A 17162-nucleotide genomic window follows, 5' to 3' on the forward strand; every position below is an offset into this window, starting at 1 on the left:
TTAATATTTAACACATGAACTTAGTTTATATACATATGTGGCCTGATCATAAAGGATGGGACCAAACTCAACTTATGATGATCACAGTAAAATAACAAACACATTATTGTCCCTCTCACTTTGTGCTCCTGGATCTTAACTGTCTACTACAGAGCTCCAAACACTGGTGCTGATGGGCCAGTCAGTAACATTTACTGTAGACTCTAGCCTGCTCTCCCTCACAGCTAACTTCATCTTATGAACTTTAACTTTTAGTATCAACAGACAACAGTAGTGTCTGCTTTCCTACATAAAAAGAAACTAAAACACAAATAAATACATTTCTCCAGCCACATAACTTGTACAGATATTTCACATTAAATTACAGCAGTTCACTGAAAGAACTATACATTTATAAACAAAATATATTCTGCACAAATCCTCTTAAATGAACTCAGAATACATTTTTAAAAGTAAATCATGAACTCACTTGCCGTCCAGTGTGCAGCCTGCACGCTAAGACGCACACCAGGACACATCAGTCTGTCTCCGCTCTGCAGCTGGCACAAGCATACTAATCAACAGTTAGGGAAAATAATCAATACCTGATGCTGTAATGGTGACAATCAGTGTATTTATCATTTAATTATTGTCACTTACACTCATAGCTGCCAACACTCCCGTTTTTCAATATGTTGCACAATAACAAAGGTTTTACTTTGAAAGCTCAGACAGGAAGCTGCTGCAGCTCCATTAGCTTAGTTTTACAGACTAATTATTATAAACCAGGATGTGTTGTTTGAACTATCGTCATCTTAACTCGCTCAGCACTAATATCTCTGCACATGTTCTGCTGTGTGTTGCGTTAAGCAGCAGATAAAAAGCTGCTCAGAGAAAAAATAAATGAAGCCCAATTCAAAAGATTAAAAGTGACAAAAGTTTTTTACATGTGTTTGTACCACAGTGTTAAACTGCAGTGTTTCTGTGATGTTCATGTTTTATTGTAATAAAAATAGAAACATGAATAAATAAATCAATACTACGTTAAAGATAAACATTAATAAATATAATAAATACCAAGTAAGCCATACTCATGCTGACAGTATACACACAAACTGTACTTACATCATACAACAAACACAGTCATAGATAGTTATTAATGTTGTGTTAATGCAACGATCAAATGTAAATGTGTTGTTACATGTGTTTGTACCACAGTGTTAAACTGCAGCGTTACTGTAATGCTAATATTACATAATAAATATTTCTATACTTATTTGCACTAACACCCCTCAAAAAACAGCATTAGCCGCCTCCACCATACAAGGTCCCCCCAAAACCGCCCGGCAGTGTTTCAGACACTAGTTCAGGACAGCAGCTGATGTTGAAGCGTGATGTGCAGAATCACACAGATGAGCAGCTTTTATTGTACACTGGCAGAGACAGCACAGATCTGAAGCCTAAACAGAGGATGATGATGTTTGACTCTGACTGACACAGAGTCTGAGGACAGTGAGCTTGGTGAGCCTTACAGCACAGCGACAGCTCTGATGAAGAGTGTTTGGGACTCAGTGAGCACACAGCTGCACACTCTATTAAATATGGAAAGTTACTGTGTATTTAAAAAAGGTTTAATTAAAACTCAGCCTAACTGAACCCAGTCAGAGTTAATATACTGGTCCAGTTCAGTTCAGTAAATCATTACTGGACCTTTAACCTTTAACCTTTAACCTTTAACCTCACACACTGGTTCAGGTGTAATATTTGTGTTTTATTGTTTTTTCAGATTAAAAGTACATTGAAAAAGTTTTGTAATAATTTGTATAAACATATGTGTTTATAAATGAATACAGTGCTTCCCCTAGGTTTACTGCTTGGGGGGGGGGGGCATCTGCACCCAAACAAACAGTTAAAGGAATCATATTTATAAGTCTGAACATGTTTTATTCAAAAACAATAATTAGAACAAAACACTTTTTTTCAACAGAACAATTATGATAAAAACTGTTTTATCTAAAAAGTGTTTATTTATTTATTTAATTATTTATTTATTTAAGGACTGTCAAACGATTCATTTTTCTTCAATAACGATTGATTGATGAATTTCAATAGTTAATGGTAATTAGTCACATTATTTATCGTATGTTTAAAATGTTATTATTTAGTATTTCACAACAGTTTTTAGTCCATATTAACAATATAAAGCTTTTCTTACCAGTGTATCTTTAATGGGAATCAAATGAATGTAAAGAAAGTTACTTTATGAACATTTGGATTTATTTCCAATAAAACAAACTTATAAATTGTGTTTTATTAGTGTGACTCATTTTAATTGTTTGCATCATTAGGCTTCCATAGCCGCTCCTCCTACCTCAGGCTTTCAGTGTAGAGACCTGAGGTCAACCTGCCGCTGCCCCTCTCCCTATCTCCTACTTCTGCTAGTTCACTAACTAGAACAACAAGGTTAATGATCCACACGCTGACATTATAAAACAACACATGACGCACAAATGAGCGATAGAAAACCAATCTTATTCTTTGTTGTGGTGCGTGAGCCCCGTGCCGCCTGATCGGCTGCCCATGTCGCCCCATCAAAATCTGTTACTGGAAGGAAAGTCCAACAGTGTGTGCAGACAGTGCAGGAATATGACAACAGCAGTAAGACTCCTATCATATGAACACCTACGCCTCTACCCCAGCAGAGCTCCTACTAATCTCACCACTGCTCCCAGTTTGTAGTTGATTGTTTATAAACAGATATTTTCTGTTGGTGATGATGCAACATATTCTCCTCTGCTCTCTCTCACTCTGTGTGTGTGTGTGTGTGTGTGTGTGTGGAGGAGAATTGTAAATGCGTGACGATGTAGAGTGAAATGAAATGTAAATAAATTAAAGCCTATTTAGTTTATTTATCAGAAGAACACGGTCTAGACCTGTTCTATAGGAAAAGTGACCTTAAATGACTTCTGTTGGGATTTGGCGCTATATATAAAATACAGTTAAATTAAACTAACTTCACTTTCAGGAGAGGCGGGGGTCCCGTTGGGGGTGTGGGCCCCCCCCCCCCCCCCCCAATATAATGGTAGGGGAATCACTGGAATAGCTACTGGTGCATTCATATGAACTAGTCTTAGAAAAGTGTTTTCCAGCATGAGAACCCCCAAAAAATAGACTTACACACACACACACACACACACACACACACACACACACACACACACACACACACACACACACACACACACACACACACACAGAAAAGCTCATTGATGAGGACATAGTAATGTTGAACTACACATTTAGAACCTGAACACATCTGATTGGATTATAAATGGATTTTAATCTACATCATTTATTCTTTATTCAGATTGGATGACTGCAATTCTTCAGAGACCAGCTGTGCTTCTCTGGTCTCAGCTCTGAAGTCCAACCCCTCCCATCTGAGATGGCTGGATCTGAGTAACAACAAGCTGCAGGATTCAGACGTGGAGCTGCTGTCTGATCTTCTGAAGAATCCAGACTGTAAACTGAAGAATCTGCTGTAAGTTCACTGACTGTCTGTTACTATTGTTGATATTAATGTTTAACAACTGAACCTAATTTATGTTCATACATAACTTACATCTATGAAGTTAATGTTTTCTATATTTTCAGTAATTTACAGTTTAATGTGTTTTTATAAAAGATGACTGATTCTTAAATAAACTGTAGAAAATGTTCACTGTTAGTTGTTAAAGTAAATGAATGTTTATAATTGTTGGTAAAGAGTCACATCTGTATACAGAAGATCCTCTCAACTCACATCTGTTTGAAACTGATCATGTTTACTTGATGAAGGAGAAATATTTCTTTATTATATTCTTTAATGTGTTTTAATGAATAATGTCTGATCATTGATATTGATCCTTCAGAGCACACACACACACACACACACACACACACACACACACACACACACACACACACACAGTGACATTCTTTATATATCTTTTTTTAATAGGATGCCAGTCAGGAGTTTACCAGACAAAGTTACTGTTATAGTCACATAAAGGATGTAAGCCTGAATGTAAACACAATAGTTCATACTATTAATAATAATTAGGGCCGGGACTCGATTAAAAAAAATTAATCTAATTAATTAGAGGCTTTATAATTAATTAATCGAAATTAAGCGTTTTTTAACCGCATATAAATATTTGACCTGAGAACAGTGAGAAGTAATTTTTTTAACATGGATTTTTAGTATCATTGAATAATGACTGAATACATAAGCTTAAGCAACACAAATATTGTTTATTTTTGTTCAAGTCCAACAGACCAGTGCAATTTTTGCCATTAAGTGTAGCAATAGCATATTTAGAAATGTAGTACATTTCAGAAATTAGCTAGCTACCACACTAGCTTCCATGCTAGCTGCTATATGTTTTGCATTGAGGTGATACTTGAGGCTCGATGTGCTGCGGTGATATGTGAATTCCTTGTTGCATAGCTTGCACACAACCATGCTCTTATCCACACTCCCATCCACGGGGCAACCAAAGCAGTCTCATCAGCTACTTTCATGTTCACTGTGGTTTGTTGTTGTCTGAACTACGCTTGTTAGAAAGCCCACATTGTTTTGAGTGATATTTACCTGTTTATAGTCTGTTTGCATTGTAGGTTTCATTTGTCCTACGTTATTGAATGCAGCTGAGTTTGACCGACGTTCTTGAACGCACCACACCTGTGCAATTCTCCTTCTCCATGCGCTAGAGAGCTGACGTTTTTTCCCTTGCCTTTTTGCATCTTGCATCCTTATTGCCCTGATTTCCTGCTGTGTGTGAATGTATAAGGACCACAGCTGTAATAAAGCAGATAACTCCGTACATCTGTATCCGTGTTCTTTAATCGGGACACACTAATCATACCTTGCCACTCTAAACCAGTTAACTTCCTGGAGACCCCCACTATCTCCTTTTTAACGCTAGTAGGTGCTCCAGTATAATCGGTCCGCCTGAAACTCATCCAGTGAGAAACGTTCATAAACTAACCAATCAAACCAACGATGGCAGCGAGTATTACCCAATCAGGGCAGAGTAGGGCGGGTCTTCACAGAATGCGGGTGGGATGATGCTGTGTAGCTGAGTCAATATGTATTACTTTATTTTGTTTATTTTTATTTTTATGCTTGTGAACTTCATCAAAACCTGAGTGTGTTGTTCCATTATTGTAGAGTTTGAATTTGTGTGCATTGTTTTATATTAGTTGTGAGTTGTTGAGAGTTTTTAAAGTTCCGGTTCACCTGTTGTAGCAAGGGGGAGCTTAATTAGTGAAACACACAAAGAATGCATGAGTGACGTCAGTCCAAAATCCCGGCAAAACCACTACAGCTGTTGTGCTGGTAAGACGTGTGTTGTGATGCTCTCTGTTAAGCTAGCACTTTAAGAGTCAGGTATCCTGGCCGAAACTGCTTGTAACATAACAAATAAGTGTGATTAAAATGCGTCCATTTTTTTAACGCAGTAATTATTGTGTAATTAATTCATCTTAATTAACGCGTTAAAGTCCTGGCCCTAATAATAATAGTTCATTTCATCAGATGAGACGACAAATATTCATCAACGACCGTTTATTCCATAACTGAGACGAGACGATGACGAGACGGCACCAATGTCCTTAAACACTGACTGTGACTAAATTAACACGCAGACTAAATCTACTTCATTACATAAAAACTTAAATAAACATATTAAATAGTTTCTCTCCTTCTAAATTACAATCCAAACAGTGCATTCATTGGATGTGTGTTAGTTTAGCTTCCTGTGCTCGTGCATGGTGACGTGTGACTCTGTGAGGAACAGCGTTACCCGGGCAACGCTCCATCCTCTGCCCGGTGTCCTCCTACCCCACCGGGAGCGTTACAGCAGTGGAGGTAGTCAGGGCAACAACCCGCCTTTTAAATTAAGTTGCTCTGTTAATACAGTAATTACAGCAGCCCAATCAAATCTGAACGAGTGTCTTTAGGTTACCGTAATTACTGTAGTAGCAGCGCAACTAAACAGTCCCATTTTGTTAACTTGCTCAAATTTAGTTGATTTGGTCTTTTTCTCAGATTTTTGTGTTTCTATTGTGGGTCAGTAGCTACGTAGATAAATGCTGTCCAGTGTTTCTCACAGACCAGGTAGCAATGTGTGGTGCAGGGTCTTACGGAGACCTTTTGAGGGGCAGGGGCTGTGTGTTGGTAACCTAGCAACACTAGGGGGGTCCGGAAGAAAATTTTGAAAAATGATAGGGCTGCAACTAACGATTATTTTGATATAAGATTAATCAGTCGATAATTTTTTAGATTAATCGATGAATCGGATAAAAAAATAAATTAAATTTCCACCTTTTCATTCAAAAACAAAATGTTATTTCAAATTGACATTGCAAAAAAGTGTTCAAACAACATGTTGCTGCTTGGACGTCCCTGAGCTGTTAAAGTTATATTAAATTATAAATAATAATTTAAACAAAACAACTAAATGTTAATGTCTGATAGCTTTAACAAAATAACATGTATGCTACACAAAAAGAGGTATTCTCTGTTGGAACAATCTCCTGCTGCTGACTGTGAGATCTGAGCAGGTAGAAGCTGATAGTTCACTAACTATAATGAGGGAGCAACAAGGTTAATGATCCACACAGTGACATTATATCATTGATATGACGCTCAAAAGCGACGAAAACCGATCGTTTTTTTGTGCTCGTGCATACGTGCGCATGCGCGCTTCGTGCCGCCCTCAGCAGGATGCAGCACACACTTTCTAGTTTAATGTAGTGTGAACTGCTCCTACACTTTAGAAGACTTTGGTGCGATTGGTCTAATAAGCAGCAACACAGATCTATCAGGACGCTGCATTAATAGTCACACACACACACGTGCGCGCAGCGCGCTCTTGCTTGCTCGCTCCAGATTGTGTGTGTGTGTGTACGAGAATAACAGGAGAAAGAGTGCTATGCGGAGATGAATGAACGGAACGATATTTATATTTCAAAATCGCGTTTAACAAAAAAAAAAACAGAATCAGTTTGTCGCGCTCGGTGTTGATTTTGTGGCGCATTGGTCTATGTATGGGAAACACTGCTGTCTTTATCTGTTTTATTCCTGTTTGTTGCTGAAATACGATCGGGAGGCTGCGCAGGTTGTTTTATTTTGACAGTTGACAGGAAGTTTTATGCTGATTCTGTGTCTGACTTCCTGTCTGGTGCGATCTGCTCTGTTGAGCTTGACGTTTTCTCTGATGACAGCAACAGTAGGAAGAAAAAGACGACTGGATATTTGGTCCCATTTTCTAAATATGCAAATCAGAAGATGTTTAATATCTGGATGTATTTCTGTGACTAACAGACCAGACGCCTTTAATCATTCAACATGTGAAGCTACTTCATCAGGTAATGAGAACATACATCTGGTGAGATGAGTGAGAAAACTAGATTGACTGAAATGTTAATTAACATTAATCTGCTTTCAAAGACCGTTTAGAATCAATACGGGACGGAGTTAGTCCCATATTTCTGAGTTGACCTGAATGCAGCTGTAAGATGGTTGCTCACAGGCCGAAGAACAGCAATCACACCAGGAGTCAGGATCAGCACACACACACACACACACACACACACACACACACACACACACAAACACACACACACACACACACACACACACACACACACACACACACACACACACACACACACACACACACACACACACACACACACACACACACACACACACACACACACACACGGTGCAGGTGTGTCTGTGGAGCACAATATCTGTAGTGTTTTTTTTTGTTGTTGTGTGTATTAAAATAATTTTGCAAAAATTAACAAAATACTAAAGTACATAAAATAAAATGTATGCCTCCACAATTAACTCGAAATAAATAATCACAGGAAAAATAAAATAAATTAATTATAAATAAATTAATCAATTTGATTTACAAACATAAACATCCCTTCACAAGAAAAATAAAAAGGTAAACCAAAGATAGACCAAAACATTTTGCTTATTTCCTGCCATTAAACTACTCATTTAATTTAACCCCTTTATAAAAGTGCATAAAACATTACAGAAAAACACTTTAATATCAAAACACACCTATAGGAACAGCACAGGGCACAGTCACACACACACACACACACACACACACACACACACACACACACACACACACACACACACACACACACAAACACACACACACACACACACACACACACACACACACACGCTGCAGCAGGTCTGTCTCTGTCTCCTGCAGCGAGTCACACAATATGCAATGAGAAAGACCGTCGTTAAATTTAAATAGTTACAGCTGTTTTTGGCTTTAAAATACAAAGACAAAAATCCTTAATATGTAAATAAAGGTCTACTGTTATGTTACAAGCAGTTTCGGCCAGGATACCTGGCTCTTAAAGTGCTAGCTTAACAGAGAGCATCACAACACACGTCTTACCAGCACAACAGCTGTAGTGGTTTTGCGGGATTTTGGACTGACGTCACTCATGCATTCTTTGTGTGTTTCACTAATTAAGCCCCCCCTTGCTACAACAGGTGAACCGGAACTTTAAAAACTCTCAACAACTCACAACTAATATAAAACAATGCACACAAATTCAAACTCTACAATAATGGAACAACACACTCAGGTTTCGACGAAGTTCACAAGCATAAAAAATAAAAATAAACAAAATAAAGTAATACATATTGACTCAGCTACACAGCATCATCCCACCCGCATTCTGTGAAGACCCGCCCTACTCTGCCCTGATTGGGTAATACTCGCTGCCATCGTTGGTTTGATTGGTTAGTTTAAGACAGTCAGGATCAGAGCCAATCAGAGGAGGGCAGGAGTGTGCTAACAGTTCAGAGGTATTAAAGGATGTTTAACTGGTTATTAATGTGGAGTTTATTGTGATGTGTCATCTCAGCTAACATTAGCCACTGAACATTAAACTAAACAGGCTATCCTAAATGGAAGCTAGTTTGTTATTACTGATGTTTTTTAGATTGTCATATTTAAGATGTATAACGCTGTCTGTCTTATAGCAACGTTTTAACAACCAAATTAATATTTAATGCAGAAAGTAAACTCACCTGGTTTATACTGTTTAAGCCAAATGTCAAAGGAATATGTTGCTTTAGATTTTAGTTTCACTCCTTATTTTAGTGTAATGTGTGTTTAGTTACAGTGAGCTGTAGTCTGTATTGTGTATTAAACTTAGAGCTCAGTAACATTACTCTTTATTACTGAGCTTAAAAGGGGCTCAGATGGTTGTAACTGTGCTAGTTAGCCTGTGGGAGCTAGCTGCTGTTTATCTGATATTCTCCTGTTAGCTTTGAGGAAGACTTCAGATGAAGAGTAACTGCTTGTTCCCTCTGGTTACTGGAGAGGAAGTGACGGCTGCTCATATACAACCTCCTGGACAACTTTCAGCATGTCATTTCCTAATTAAACATCACTAAAGGAACTCTTGGACTCCTACTAAAAGAGACACTTTTTAAATATTAAGGTCTTTGAGTTTTACTCCATGGAACATCTGATTGGATTATAAATGGATTTTAATCTACATCATTTATTCTTTATTCAGGTTGAGGGGCTGCAGTTTGTCAGAGACCAGCTGTGCTTCTCTGGTCTCAGCTCTGAAGTCCAACCCCTCCCATCTGAGAGGTCTGGGTCTGAGTAACAACAAGCTGCAGGATTCAGACATGGAGCTGCTGTCTGATCTTCTGAAGAGTCCAGACTGCAGACTGGAGGCTCTGAGGTCAGACACCATTTTTTACTTCTGTGTTGACATTAATATGATGTGACAGTTGTGGTGACACTAACCTGCAGACATAAAGCTGATATTATGCTGATCAACACTGAATATCTTAATGGGAAAGTCTACTTTCTTCTTCAGTGGTTTAGTCCATTGATAAAATCCTACACTGGATAATTCACTCTGAACCTCTCAAACTGTTTTTTTGTATTTTATATTTGACAGTTTTTAAGCTGCATCCTGTTGGGTTCAGGTCTTTGGAGTTTCCATCTTCTAAACTTCAGGGCTGGACAAAAAAATCGATTTCCAGATTAACTGTGATTCTTATTTGAATGATCAGTGATCAGTTCTTGAGATCCAGAGATGGATCTTTGCATTGTGCCTTTACTCAGTAAACTAGTGTACATGTGCACTGTGTTGTGTGTCTGCAGTGTTTCAGTTAGAGCAGCATTGTAGTGGAGATTTGTCCTTAACTTGAAATAAATAAATAAACTGAAGATCAAACGGCCACTGAGGCACCTCAGGAATGAATCTTACTCAGGAGGAAAAAGTGCAATGTCCAGGCAAGCATGAAGTTTCTTTTGATTTGAACATTTTGCAAACAGACAAAGAAGAATGTCGTCTGCTGCCTCTGTTGCCCTGGTATAAAACCATATGTCCTTCCTGGTGCCTGCTGGTCCTCTACCTGTCTATCTATAGAAATACATTCAGCTCTGTGCCCCAAGCTGCCCAATACCTTCAAAACAAAAGCATCAACCAGAACTCAAATTAACCAAAATGATAATTATATTATAATCTTATTATATATGTGTAAAATGTTGAGTTATTATAATGTGCACTAAAATCTTATTTTAAAGCTACCCTTACCTTTGTTACATTTTTACAATATTAATAAAGTAATGAAATCATTATTCCATTCTCATAATATTCTGTGAAAACTCTGACCAATCATATCATTCGGTCTGTTCAAGTTTTTTCAAAGTGCTGTGTGCAAGAAAGGTAAGAGTCGCTTTAAAATATATATAGTATATAAATATACTTGAGTAAAGAGAAAAAGTACAGTTTAATAAAGGAAGATGAAAAGTACTCATTACTTGTAACTCGTTACTGTCCACCACTGTAAGTGATGTTGGTCTTTTATTATTCTTGCTCATCTGTTTTACTTGTAGGTCTAAAAATATACATGTGTCATATTCTTTAGTATTATTGTGTTTTTACTTGTTTTGGCTGCACAACATGAGTTAGTATAGATGGAGTCAGTGGAGCTGCAGAGTTTAAGAGGTGAAGTCACTACGTCTTTATTGAAGTAGCAGCATGATGTCATTCATATTAATGAGAGCTCCTTTTCACTGTTTGTATCTGACAGTTTTTAACCTGCATCCTGTTGATGGAGTTTCTATTTTCTAAACTTCTTCAGCTCTGAACAGATTATGAAACACTGAATGATTTCAATCATGAACTTTGTCTTTTAAAGTGACGTCTTTTATTCTTTATTCAGATTGGAGGGCTGCAGTTTGTCAAAGATCAGCTGTGATTATCTGGCTGCAGCTCTGAAGTCCAACCCCTCCTATCTGAGATATCTGTTTCTGGATAAAAACAACCTGAAGGATTCAGACGTGAAGCTGCTGTCTGATCTTAAGAAGAATCTACGCTGCAGACTGAAGACTCTGAGGTCAGTAGAGAGTTGGAGCAGATTATTAAGAGCTGTGAGTTATATTAGATTAACACTGTCATCAAGTTTCATCAAGGAGGAGAGGAGAGAGGAGGGGAGGAGGGGAGGAGGGGAGGAGAGGAGGAGGAGAGGGAGAGGAGAGGAGAGGAAGAGAGGAGGAGAGGAGGGGAGGAGAGGAGAGGAAGAGAGGAGAGAGGAGGAGAGGAGGGGAGGACAGGAGAGGAAGAGAGGAGAGAGGAGGAGACAGAGTAGGAGAGAGGAGGAGAGAAGAGAGGAGGAGAGGATAGGAGAGAGGAAGAGGAGAGGAGGAGAGGAAGAGAGGAAGAGAGGAGGAGAGGAGGGAGAGGAGAGGAGGACAGGAGAGGAGGGGAGGAGAGGAGGAGGAGAGAGGAGAGGAGGAGGAGGAGAGAGGATGAGGAGAGAGGAGGAGGAGAGAGGAGAAGAGGAGGAGGAGAGAGGAGAGGAGGAGGAGAGAGGGAGAGGAGAGGAGAGGAAGAGAGGAGGAGAGGATGAGAGGAAGAGAGGAGAAGAGAGGAGGAGAGGAGAGAGGAGAGGAAGAGGAGGACAGGAGAGGAGAGAGGAGGAGAGAGGAGGAGAGGAGGAGGAGAGAGGAGGAGGAGAGAGGAGGAGGATGAGGAGGAGGAGAGACGAAGAGGAGGAGGAGGAGAGACGAAGAGAGGAGAAAGAGGATGAGAGTAGGAGAGGAAGAGGAGAGGAGAGGAAGAGAGGAGGAGAGGATGAGGAGGAGAGAGGAGAGAGGAGAGGAAGAGGAGGACAGGAGAGGAGGAGGAGAGAGGAGGAGGAGGATGAGGAGGAGGAGAGACGAAGAGAGGAGAGGAGAGAGGAAGAGGAGAGGAGAGGAAGAGAGGAGGAGAGGAAGAGAGGAGGAGAGAGGAGAGGAAGAGGAGGACAGGAGAGGAGGAGGAGGAGGAGGAGGAGGAGGAGGAGAGACGAAGAGAGGAGAGGAGAGAGAGGATGAGAGGAGGAGAGGAAGAGGAGGAGGAGGAGGAGAGAGGAGTAAGTGCAGGAGCAGGTAGTTTAACGTTAGCTCCTAACAGGAGAACATCAGTGTCTCTTTGACGTTTCTCAGAGCAGGTTTCACTCGCTATCTGAGGACGTTTAATGTTAGTCTGCTGGTGGGAGAAAACTGTAGACTCAGCATTTGGTTTTAGTCTTCTTCTAACCAGCAGCAGCCGTTAGCTCTTTAACCGCTGTGCTCACTAAATGCATCAAACACATCAGGACTGAAGTGGTGAGAACACAGCAGCGGCTCTTTAGGAAGTTGTATTCGTCCACTTGTTTCTCTTCTTATCACTGGAAAGCTGTGAAGACTTACATCACTTCCCTTGTTTCATTTCCACTGGAAATTACAACCAAGAGCAGCACAGTCGCCTCTCTGCAGCCGTTTAACGTCATCAACCCAGAGTTCATCCTGCACGTAGTGTAATGGCGCCCTCTGTATGTCAGAATACGTATTAAACGTTGAGGAGTTTTAAATCATGAAAATATTTCATGTGTTTCTAACCACGTAGTTCAGTAGGAGAGGGTAATTATAGCGTATTAAAGCAGACAAGTCTTAATAGTCGGGGTTCCTTTTTACAAATGTTGATATGATTCATATTGTTGAAACGTAGAGATTCAACATGTTCTTGGTTTGTAGAAACAAACAATTGTGGCGACCAGGCTGCATGTGATGATTTAACAGCAGGAAACATCTTCATATCCCACAGAGACTCTGTAGCTTTAAGCTTTGATAAGAGTTGACATGTATCAGCAGTAAATCCATCAGTAAACTGATGAGTGAATGTCTCTGTTTCTGCAGTAATGATGTGTTCATGACTCTCAGCACTTTATTTCCTCTGTGTACTTGAGTGAAATCTGCAGAGGAAACACACTTGATAGTAAAAGTGTGTGCAGGTGTGTGAGCTTGGAGCTCAGTGTGTTCACTCTAACACGTTAACATGAGAGCTGAAAGGAAGCAAGCTACGCTGCACAGCTGTTCCACTTCTGGTCTGAACAGGACTGAAGTCCCTGCTGCTCTTTATACTGGATGTGCTGCATCACTGACTGACAGCTGATGAAGTGAGTCTCACTAAACACTCATTTATCTCCTCTGTTCTTTCTTCTTCTCTCATCAGCTGGTGATGATCTCTGTCAGAGTGAGAGTGAACATCCAGGAGTGTTGAGAGAGGATCAGCTGGATCCTGATGATCCATCTGGAGTCTGGATCTGTATTTAGTCGTCTTCACTTAAGTCTCTTAACTGACTACAAACTGAACAGTTATCTCTGGATTTAGCTGAAGTCAGCACTTTACAGATTTGTTCTACATGAGCTGTTTGATGTAAATAAAGATAAAAACAGGTGTTATAAGTCAGACTGTGAGCCTGGGCTCATATTTATCAAGCGTCTCAGAATCACACTGAGAGTTAACGAGGACTAAAACTAATGAATGAAGCAGAAGAGAATTGATACTGAGTGAGAAAAAACAATCTACAAAAACAGTCAAAACTATTAAAAATAAGAAAATAAATGAAAATGTATAAATTGTAAAGTTAAAATGATAAATTAGGGGAATGGATTGGAATCATAAAAGAAATCTATAACATGGTAAAGTGAACTTTCTCCCTGAATCTATGTTTGGACAAATGTTCCAGTTACTGAAGGAAATGGACTCATTTAGATTCAGCGGCTCCTCAACATGACAATGTGTAATTAATAGAAATGTATGTATGTGTATATATGTGTGTACGTAAGAAGGTGCAGATTAATGTGTATGTAAACATGTATGTGCCTATGCAAATATATCTGTATATTCATATATGTTTATGTACATTTATACATAAGAGCAAATGTTTGTAAGTCTTATGTTGTAGGAATACAACAGCGCCCTCTGGTGAGCACCGGGAGCATCATCACACAGACTGTGGATTTCTGTTTGGATTTGTAATAATGCATTCTCAGTGCTCACTGATCACACAAGAGGAAGTATCTCTGAAATATAAAGACACAAACTGATCTAACAGGACAAGTTAGAACTGGACTCAATAACTCCTGAATTTGACTCTTTCTCTATAATTGTACAAACGGTGCCAACGTGACTCATTTTAATATTTTTATGACTTTTTTTTCTTCTATTTTCTGTATCTTTTATTATCATAATTAAATAAAAATTAAGATTTAAACAATTTAAATACATTGGTCTTCAATTGAAAGTGAAGTTTATTACATTCATTATCTTCAGTATAGAGAATGAAATATGACACAAATGTAAATAAATACTGAAATAGCCTTATTATGCTTTACACTGTAAAATATATTATTGTAGTTTAACAATAAATTTCTGCTAATATTTGCAGTAAATTCACTGTTTTCACATGAACTGCAAAAACACTTAATTACTCCAAAACTGCAATATTACAGTTAAATTACAGTAAAACTATATTTTAGTTAAATGATGACACTGAGGTCATTGAGCTGTTTTTGGTCTTAAATACAAAAATGCTCAAAATTAGTAGATTAAGTCAAATAGTCGTAATTTCTATGAAGGTCAAACCATTAAAAAGATGGAAGGAAGGAAAAGAAGGAGGGAAGGAAGGAAGGAAGGGAGGAAGGAAAAGGAGGGAAGGAAGGAAGGAAGGGAGGAAGGAAAAGAAGGAGGGAAGGAAGGAAAAGAAGGAGGGAAGGGAGGAAAAGAAGGAGGGAAGGGAGGAAAAGAAGGAGGGAAGGAAGGAAGGAAAAGGAGGGAAGGAAGGAAGGAAGAGAGGAAAAGGAAGGAAGGAAAAGAAGGAGGGAAGGAAGGAAGGAAGGAAGGAAGGAAGGAAGGAAGGGAAGATTGGAGGAAGGGAGGAAGGAAGGGAAGATTGGAGGAAGGGAGGAGTCCTAAAACTAATATAATATATAATGATAAAATAAATAATAATAAAATAACAGAACTATAATCAGCCTGAATCTAAAGGTAATCTGTCGCCATTTGTCACATAAAAATAAAAACACAATTACTTTTTTTTTTTTTGATGACTTCATTTTAAAAGTGGAAAAAAGTTTTTATTAAATACAAATTGTGATTTATTTATTTTCTTGTTAAATTAATAGTGAGTATTTTTCCCGTCTTACTTTTGGCAGGATTGGTCTTCCGTACCTGTAGCCGCTCTTTGCATTTAAAAGTTATAAAACATGTTTAATCATCCAGATTTAACTTTTAATGACAGAAATAAGATTTTTATTATTTTTTAAATGTTTTTTTTAATCAGAGTTCAAAGAAAGACAGAAAAAAAGGTGAAGAATTTGTTGTTTGACATCAAAAACAAACTTCTGAAAGAGGAATGTTGAGTAACAGATAATCTGCTTCTTCTTACCTTCAACTGTGAAAGTATGTTTGTTATTTTTTAAGCAGGATAAACAAAAAAAAACTAAAGTTAAACAGTTAATATTTCAGCTTCATATAAAGTGTTTTTTCTTTCTCTCGTCCGATGTTATAACACAAATAAAACATGAGCAGCGAGTCGTCATTTCACTCCTGCATTTACTAAGAATACAAAAATAACAGTATTAAAATGAAAAAAAGAGGAAAAACAACAACAAACAAACCAAAAAGCTAAAGCCACAAAGCTTCTTCTTCTTCTTCTCTAAATTAAATTCATCCATCGTTAACATTCGAGGTCCCTGCCGATGATGCGTTTCCTCCTGTTCTGTTAGAATATGTTTACTGCTCTATTTTCTGTTTAAGCTTCTATATACACATGTTAGGAAGGAAGGAAAGGAGGAAGGAAGGAAGGGAGGAAAAGAAGGAAGGAAGGAAGGAAGGGAGGAAGGGAAGGAGGAAGGAAGGGAGGAAAAAAGGAAGGGAGGAAGGTAGGAAGGATGGGAGGAAGGGAGGAAGGAAAGAAGGAAGGAAGGGAGGGAGGAAGGATGGGAGGAAGGAAGGGAGGAAGGAAGGAAGGATGGGAGGAAGGGAAGGAGGAAGAAAGGGAGGAAAGAAGGAAGGAAGGGAGGAAGGGAAGGAGGAAGGATGGGAGGAAGGGAAGGAGGAAGGAAGGGAGGAAAAAAGGAAGGGAGGAAAAGAAGGAAGGAAGGAAGGATGGGAGGAAGGAAGGGAGGGATAATGGGAGGAAGGGAGGAAAGAAAAGAAGGAGGGAAGGAAGGAAAGGAGGAAAAGAAGGAAGGAAGGAAGGATGGGAGGAAGGAAAGGAGGAAGGAAGGGAGGAAAGAAGGAAGGAAGGATGGGAGGAAGGATAGGAGGAATGAAGGGAGGAAAGAAGGAAGGGAGGAAAAGAAGGAAGGGAGGAAGGAAGAAAAATAAAGGAGGAAGGAAGGGAGGAAGGAAAAGAAGGAAGGGAAGAAGAAAGGAAGGAAGGATGGATGGGAGGAAGGGAGGAAGAAAGGAAAAGAAGGAAGGAAGGATGGGAGGATGGATGGAAGGAAAAGAAGGAAGGAAGGATGGGAGGAAGGGAGGAAGGAAGGAAAAGGTCCCTGCCGATGATGCGTTTCCTGTTTTATTAGGATATGTTTACTGTTTCAGCTTCTATATACATGTTTAGATTGGTTCATTTTTCTATATACATGTTTAGATTGGTTCATTTTTCTATATACATGTTTAGATTGGTTCATTTTTCTATATATATGTTTAGATTGGTTCATTTTTCTATATACATGTTTAGATTGGTTCATTTTTCTACATACATGTTCAGCAAACAGCAGCAGCAGCAGCTCCTCTCACACTTT

The 17162-nt window shown here is 38.9% G+C and overlaps 1 protein-coding gene across 1 annotated transcript in view; it reads left to right on the forward strand.

The window, feature by feature from the left end:
- Positions 1-14723, forward strand: part of LOC133999020 (NACHT, LRR and PYD domains-containing protein 14-like) — a 33859-nt gene extending 19136 nt beyond the window's left edge. The window contains exons 9-12 of the mRNA XM_062438130.1: positions 3347-3520; positions 9598-9771; positions 11267-11440; positions 13579-14723. Of these exons, the coding sequence (XP_062294114.1) occupies positions 3347-3520; positions 9598-9771; positions 11267-11440; positions 13579-13585 (529 nt within the window). The 3' untranslated portion in view covers positions 13586-14723. The remainder of the gene's footprint in view (positions 1-3346; positions 3521-9597; positions 9772-11266; positions 11441-13578) is intronic.
- The last annotated feature ends 2439 nt before the right edge of the window (positions 14724-17162 follow it).

The sequence above is a fragment of the Scomber scombrus genome, chromosome 18 (assembly GCF_963691925.1).
Source record: "Scomber scombrus chromosome 18, fScoSco1.1, whole genome shotgun sequence".
In the NCBI taxonomy this organism is placed as follows: domain Eukaryota; kingdom Metazoa; phylum Chordata; class Actinopteri; order Scombriformes; family Scombridae; genus Scomber; species Scomber scombrus.